Source organism: Mastomys coucha, unplaced genomic scaffold, assembly GCF_008632895.1.
Source record: "Mastomys coucha isolate ucsf_1 unplaced genomic scaffold, UCSF_Mcou_1 pScaffold3, whole genome shotgun sequence".
Taxonomy (NCBI): Eukaryota; Metazoa; Chordata; class Mammalia; order Rodentia; family Muridae; genus Mastomys; species Mastomys coucha.
Window position 1 is genome coordinate 50,602,830 of NW_022196909.1, and position 7,254 is coordinate 50,610,083.

Below are 7,254 nucleotides of genomic sequence, written 5' to 3' on the forward strand. Positions count from 1 at the left end.
GCCCTCCCTCTCCTGCAGGGGCACCATGCTGCCCCCCCTCCTGCAGGGGCACCATGCTGGCCCTTCCCTCTCCTGCAGGGGCACCATGCTGGCCCTCCCCTCTCCTGCAGGGGCACCATGCTGGCCCCCCCTCCCTCAGGGGCACCATGCTGGCCCCCCCTCCTGCCTGCTTTAGGACTCACCGGGGTCAGCTTGCCAGTCAGCAGCAGGAGTAGCGTGCTCTTGCCCACACCATTGGGACCCACGATGCAAACTGGAAGGAGACGGGTGGAGGTCGGTGGTCAGAGGGACAGCGCGTTAGTCCTGAGACTCACGTTCCACATCCCACGCCACCCAGGGCCAACCAACTCACTTCGGGAGTCCATGTCGATGCCAAAATCCAGGTTCTTAAAGAGTGGCTTCTGTCCCTCGTAGCCAAACGTCACACCTGAGAAAAACCAGCCACTTACAACTTCCTTGGTTATCCCAAATGCCTGGCCTCCTAGGAGAGGCTTCCTTGCAGAGTGTAGGGTACCCAGGGCTCTGCTGCTCACTGGCAGCAAGCCGTCACTCACCATGCAGACCCAGCACAGGTGGGCTGAGAGGTGGGGGGTCTGGGAAGGTGAAGCGCACTGTGTACTCCTTGGGGCGCTTTAGGAGCTCAGGGGGATCCTGAGACTCTTCATCCTGGTTTTTCCGTCGGCACTTCTGCTGTTTTCGAGTCAGGACTTCCTTTGTTTGCTTTTCCTGAACGAGGGGAGAAGGAAGCAATTCTTAAGCCGTGCAACCCCACAGCCCTGAGCCGCCCACCACCACCAGGCTGGGCTCGCACCGCTTGCTTAGTGGACTTGCCCCCGGCCTTCAGCTCCTTCAGCTTCTTCTCCTGTTTTTCGTACTGCTTTAGCAGTTCTTTCTGCTTCTGCTGGTACATCTTCTTAAAGGTCACTGGGGTGGAATAACCAGGGACAGATGAGTTGGGGAGAGAAGCCATGCATGGAGGTCTTGGAGAGAGAGCTCATCACCATGCCCAGGGCCGGCTACTCAGGCTCCGCCTTTGGGTCCCTGTCTCCAACCCACGAAAGAGCATGCTTACTGTAATTGCCCCTGTAGTAATGGAGCCGCTGGGTGTCTAGGTGGATGATATCAGTGCAAACATCATCCAGAAAGCCCTGGTCGTGGGAGACGATGAGCAACGTCTTCCTCCAGCCCTGAAGGTAGCTGCAGTTGAGAAGGTGTGTGTGTGAGTGTCACAAGGCTGGGGAGGATGAGTCTAGGAAGTGGATAATGGGATGGGAATGGGGAAGAGGCAGAATAGGGGCCACGGGCAGCATACTTATTGAGCCAGATGACGGCGTTGAGGTCCAGGTGGTTAGTGGGTTCATCCAGCATCAGCAGCGTTGGTTCCATGAACAGCGCTCTAAAGGAGTGGAGTGAAGGTTAGGAAAGGAAGGTGCCTGTTCAGCAAACCCAGAGCCCAGTGACAACAGTCTATTCGACAGGGGTCAAGATGGAGAATGACCCCAGTTCTCATAGTGCACACAGCAAGGAGGTTTAAAAAAGTTGGCCTCAAGGGGCTGGAGAGATGGCTCAGTGGTTAAGAGCACACTGACTGTTCTTCTAGAGGTCCTGAGTTCAATTCCCAGCAACCACATGGTGGCTCACAACCATCTGTAATGGGATCTGATGCTCTCTTCTGGTGTGTCTGAAGACAGCTACAGTGTACTTATATAAATAAATAAATCTTAAAAAAAAAAAAAAAAGCTGACCTCAAACCTGCTTATTACTATGCAGGCCTTGGCAGAGTGGGAAGAAAGGGACTGGAAGCCAGAAGCTGGGAGGCAGGGCCCACCTGGCCAGGGAGACACGCATTCGCCAACCCCCAGAGAACTTCTGTGTGGGCCGATTCTGCATCTCAGGGTCGAAGCCCAAGCCAGCCAGGATCCGCCGTGCCTTGGCCTCTGCAGCTGCTGCCCCAGTAGCTCGAAGTTCCTCATATACCTGGGAGGAGGGAGAAGAGGACACATGTCCAAGGGTCCACAAACCCGCAAGGCCTACCTTGTGTCCCCTGCGCCATCTCCTCTACCTTTTCTAGTTTTTCAGCGGCAGTGTCATCCCCCTGCTCCAGCTGTCCCTGAAGCCGTTTCTCCTCCTCTAGCAACCTCAGTCGCTTGGTGTCTGCTCGGAGAACAGCTTGCACGGCTGGTGTTTCATCGGCTACCACCTCTGCAGGAGGGGAAGGCTGGATGTCAGTGCCAACCCCGCCCGCTCTCGGGTTATTCGCCCTCCCCCACTTGCTTTCCCTGCTCCCCAGCCTCACCCTGCTCGCACAGCAGCACGTCAATGTTAGGGGGGATGCTCAGGGCACGGTTGGCAATGTGCTTCAGAAGAGTGGTTTTGCCTTTGCTGGAGAACAAGAATCATGAGAACCCAGCCACCCAGAGCAATCCTCCTTCCCTCAGCCCCATCTTCTCACCCGTTGGGTCCCACCAGCCCATAGCGGCGGCCGGCCACAATGTACAGGTCAGCGTTGACGAACAGCTCCTTGCCATGGGCGGAGATGCTGAACTTTTCTAACTGCAGCCAAAAAAACTGGATGAATGCAGGACGGACACACACACACACACACACACACACACAGAGGAAGTCTTCCCTTCCCCCCTGTGCCCTGCAGCATGGGTCCTGCTGTTCCTACTGGTTCTGCTGTCACTTTGCTCTGTGTGGCAGAACCCTTTCTTTAGTCATTCATTCATCCCTCACAGGCCTGCTCAAGTGCTAAGTGGGGCAAGGGCTCAGATCTCACCTTGATGTCAGATGCATTTTCTAACATCGCCTGGCGGGAAGACACCTCTGCCTGGGACACAGAGAAGTCGTTTTCTGCAGCATTAGCTGCTTTTAATGACTCCACCTGGCGTTCATAATCCATCTGAGAAGGAGGGAAAGGACATTCAATGCCATAGCATAGTAGCTTCATATTGTCATAGTTGAAGGTTGTAAATCCTTCTGTCTCTCAACTACTCCACTTCAAGCAGCCCCTAAAGCTCATCTTACACCCTGGCCCTACAAACCACAGAAACTGTAAGAACCATGGCTTACCTGTTTCTTTAGCTTTTTCTTTTCCTTTTTGCTAAGGTTGGCATAGGGATCATTTGCCTTCAACTCTTGTTCTTTCTCTTCCTCTGAACCCTGTGAGAACAAATGGCAATAACCAAACAAAAGCAGCAGCAAGAACAGGTCTAAGGACAGGACAACAGGCCAGTAGGTAAGAGCACTGACTGCTCTTCCAGAGGTCCTGAGTTCAATTCCCACCAACCACATGGTGGCTCACAACCATCTCTGGGTTCAATGCCCTCTTCTGGTGTGTCTGAAGACAACAACAACGTTATTCTCATATTTAAAATAAATAAAAAAGACTAAGACTTCTTAAGTCTAAAGAGTGACTTCCAAGTAAGGCAGGGCTATATAGAAGTCTTGTCCTCGACCCTCCAGCCCATGTTTCTCTGTGTAACAGTCCTGGCTGTCCTCGAATTTGCTTTGTAGACCAGGTTAGCCTCAAACTAACAAAGCTCCACCTGCCTCTGACTTCCAAGTGCTGGGATGAGAAATCTTGTCTTGAAAAAACAACAAAACACCAAACACCATCAAACACCAAAACAAAAGCAACAACAACAATAACAACAAAAAAGCAAACCAAAACCCAACCACCACTGCCACCAGCGTCAGATCCCTGGCATGTATCCCACTGGGGCAGGAAGCTGTTTTCTCCACCCAATCTGGAGATGGCACATCCCAAGTGTCCGTCTCATGTTTATCCCAAGGCACTGGTGTGCAATGTGTGGTAGGCTAATGAAAAGCTTGTAACTTCCAAGACTGTGTAACCGAAGGGAAGCAACTGAATTTCTTCCGTCACTAATTTGCAAAAAACAAAAACAAAACAAACCAAAAAGAAGGTGTAGTGTGCAGACTGAGGTAGTCAGCAAGAACTAAGACTAGAAATGCTTGAAATGTGGAGGAACAGAGACTCGAGACCAGGAACATGGCTAAGATTGTTCTAGACCACAGTGCCACTGAATGGTCACAGCCAGCGCCAGCACCATCAGGATGAACTCCACCCAAGCCCCACCTCTTCCATTCGGCATGGGGATCCCAGTGTGTGGACCAAACTTGACCTGACACCTGACTTCCTGTGGCTCATGAAATGAAATGTTACAGTTCCAAAGAGTTGTAAAACATGACATGAAGTTAAACTACATTAATACTTTTTTGCGACCGGGTCTCTTAGTCCTGGAACTCAGTAGGTAGATCAGGCTGGCTTTAAGCTCAGAAATCCCCTTCATTTGTCCCCACTATGCTGGGTGTGTGATTCTTTCTCCGGGACCTTCCCCCACCCCAGCCCACCCCTGCGCACACACCTGCTCAGCCTCCTTTTTGTCTTTGTCCTTCCCTTGTCGGGGGGGCTCCTTTTCTTTAGCCATGTCCTCCTCGTCTTCCCCTTCAGTGTCTGCAGCAGCAGGTTTACTCTGAGACAGCAAGGAGAAGGCAGGCCTGATGGAGGGCTGGCTCCCTGAGAAGCAGTCAGCACCACCTGCAGGCCCCTCTCTCACCTTGGCTTTCCCCTTTGACTTTTCCTCTTTTCCCTTTTTACTCCTGAGCCCAGGAGGCTCCTCGGCCACAGCCTACAGGAGACACAGACTGATGGTTTGAATTTGGAGTTTACATCTCTGAAGATAACTGAGTCAAAGTCTTTAGAGAGATGATATCTGATGGCATGGGCAGGAGAGTTAGGACAGGCGGTTTTTCGTCTCCGTGAGGAGACGAAATCTGGCGGAGCTACCACTCACTTTATTGATTCGATTCTTCTCTGGCTTGGCGGGCTTGAGAACAAGCTTCTCCTCCTCCTCCTCTTCCTCCTCACTCTCATCCTGAATCAGGGCTTCAAAAACATTTCCACCCTACAGGGAAAGGCCACACAAGTCAGCGGTGTGTGTGTGGGGGTGGTGGCCGCTATGGTTGCTTTTGGGGTCTTCCCTACTGATAGCTCACCTTGGCCTTCTTCCGTCCTCTGGGTATGGGCGCAGGTACTGAAATGACAGGGAGGGAGAAGGGGTCAAGAAAACACCTGGCTCCTCCACTGACCAGCTGGAGGCCTTGCAAGGTGTGCAGGCTTACTCCCCACTGACCATGGGCTGCAGTGCCCTTGCCTCTTAGTTCCCTTACCCTCATCTTCCTCATCACTGGCTGGCACAGACAGCTGCTTAAGACGCTCCATGAGCACTCTCTCATCATTATCATCGTCCACATCCTTCTTCCGACGGCCTTTCTTGGTGTCTCGCTTTTTCTTCTGTTGCTGAAACAATAGCATGAGTGAAGCCGAGGGCTGAGAGGGGCTTTTAGGTCTGTGATTCCTGGGGTTTGAGGGCCATCAGGGATACCTGCTGTTGCTGCTCCTTCTCCTTCTGCAATTTTTCCTCTTCCCCAGCTTGTTTGTCTTCTACTGCCAGCTCCTCAAAGAACTATAAAGGGAGTAAGATGCAGGTGAGGGGCTCAGAGGCTGCCAGCATCTACACATGGCTGTCCTTGCCCTATTTCCTCTCTTTTAAAAAACTGTCAGTGGTCATTTTATTTATTTTTTTAATTTTCTATGCCTGGTTCCTGCTCATAGCAATAGCTCCCACAAACTATTGGCTTCCACTTTTATATTCAGGATGACATGTGCATGCCTATCCCTCCACAGCTGTGAGCCCAAGGACACTTCTCAACCTCCAGTCCTGTAAGAAAGCGGTATTTGCACTTTTCAAGTATTTTGTTTTTCTCTTTGAGGCAGGGTTTCTCTGTGTAGCTCTGGCTGACCCAGAACTCAGATATGCTTGCCTCTGCCTCCTGAGTGAATGCTGAGATTAAAGGTACACATAACAGCTTGGCTCTTTGAATTTTTAACTTTGTTAATTCTTTGACACCTAGTGCCACACTACAAGCCCATGACCCAGAGTGATAGAACTAACCACCCCCTCAAGTCCCTTCTAGCAAGGTCTCCCCTCTTCAGGTCTCACATGCCTATTGACACTGCCTGGGAACACCCAGGGTCATTACTCTTCCTGGACCCATTTTCTCACCGTCTTTTTGGTCTTCTTGTCCTTTTTGCCTTTCTTCACTACTTTGTCTGGAAGGTTAAACAGACATTACAACATTAGCTTCTTACAAATGCCCAGCAGCCAGAATTTCCTACAGAGCTCCAGTTGGCTCTACCAGGAAGAGCTACTCTTAATCACCACTGACTGGTCTTTCAGAAATAATCGTTTCTTCTTCCATCTGTTTACCCACACACCTACTATTTTTTTTTCCTTCGAACTGTGTAGCCTTGGGGCTGTCCTGGCACTAGCTCTATAGACCTGGATGGCTTAGAACTCAGAGACCTGCCTACACTCGAGTGCAGACTTGTATACCACCACCTGGCTCCAAACACCTATTTACTTAAAACATTTTTTAGATGTATTTATTTTGTAAGACTGAGAGTGTTTTGCCTGTAGGTGTATACTATTGTGTCTGCCATCCTGCCTAAATGGACTTATAGATAAGCTACTATGTGGGTGCTCAAGTTGAACTTGGTCCTTTGCTGTTACACTGAGCCATCTCTGGTCCCCACAGACACCTATTTATTAACCAGATACTAGGTGTCAGAAGATGTTTGGACCAGGAATGCAAACAGCTAGTGTCTGTGGTTTCCTCTGGTGCTTGTAGGAACATAGACCTTTATAGAGCAAAGGCCCCAAACTTCACCAAAGGGAAAAAAAGTCATATCTGGTGGGGAGGGAAGAAGCTGGCCGCAAGCCTAGTGCCATGCATGGTCCCCATGGAGGTGGCCTCTGGCGAAGCCTAAAGGAGAAGCTGTTAGGAACAGGTGGTGTTACAGTACTATCTAGAGACCAGCTGTGGAAAAAACCCATTCACCTGGAAACAACCACCCACTGTGGCTACAGCTGAGACACTGAGGGCCAGGGATAAGGCCAGGTGGTAGGGAAGGCTTTTAGTTAGGGAACAGTAAGTCTGATCTTTTGTACCCTTAAGTCTGGCATCCGTTCAGAGTGGAGCAAGGGTAAGAAGGACAACAGTGTAAAGTATTAGGAGAGAATGTTAACAATGTTTGTATGGTGGTGGCAAGAGGGACAACAGCAGAACCCAACGGTGGTTAAGGAAGGGGGCGGTTCTAAGAGACATTCAGTGCTTTGCTATAGGAACTGAACTAGGGTCCTAATATCTACTTTGGAAACAAACAAAACA

General features: G+C 50.6%; 2 protein-coding genes across 6 annotated transcripts in view; one reads left to right on the plus strand and one right to left on the minus strand.

Moving 5' to 3' along the window:
• LOC116074627 (H-2 class I histocompatibility antigen, D-37 alpha chain-like) overlaps window positions 1-7,254 on the plus strand; it is a 714,163-nt gene that overhangs the window by 600,329 nt on the left and 106,580 nt on the right. The window lies entirely within an intron of this gene.
• Window positions 1-7,254, minus strand: part of Abcf1 (ATP binding cassette subfamily F member 1) — a 13,475-nt gene that overhangs the window by 2,871 nt on the left and 3,350 nt on the right. For 2 of the 3 annotated variants that reach the window (XM_031347277.1, XM_031347280.1), the window contains exons 2-20: window positions 6,090-6,136; window positions 5,409-5,489; window positions 5,194-5,323; window positions 5,020-5,057; window positions 4,818-4,928; window positions 4,581-4,652; window positions 4,389-4,496; window positions 3,073-3,162; window positions 2,780-2,902; window positions 2,453-2,553; window positions 2,297-2,382; window positions 2,063-2,202; window positions 1,829-1,977; window positions 1,313-1,396; window positions 1,073-1,197; window positions 812-924; window positions 555-726; window positions 353-427; window positions 183-253 (exon numbers count right to left, since the gene is read on the minus strand). In XM_031347277.1, coding sequence (XP_031203137.1) covers window positions 183-253; window positions 353-427; window positions 555-726; window positions 812-924; window positions 1,073-1,197; window positions 1,313-1,396; window positions 1,829-1,977; window positions 2,063-2,202; window positions 2,297-2,382; window positions 2,453-2,553; window positions 2,780-2,902; window positions 3,073-3,162; window positions 4,389-4,496; window positions 4,581-4,652; window positions 4,818-4,928; window positions 5,020-5,057; window positions 5,194-5,323; window positions 5,409-5,489; window positions 6,090-6,136 — 1,916 coding nt within the window. The remainder of the gene's footprint in view (window positions 1-182; window positions 254-352; window positions 428-554; window positions 727-811; window positions 925-1,072; window positions 1,198-1,312; window positions 1,397-1,828; window positions 1,978-2,062; window positions 2,203-2,296; window positions 2,383-2,452; window positions 2,554-2,779; window positions 2,903-3,072; window positions 3,163-4,388; window positions 4,497-4,580; window positions 4,653-4,817; window positions 4,929-5,019; window positions 5,058-5,193; window positions 5,324-5,408; window positions 5,490-6,089; window positions 6,137-7,254) is intronic. The other variant, XM_031347278.1, reaches the window with a different exon arrangement.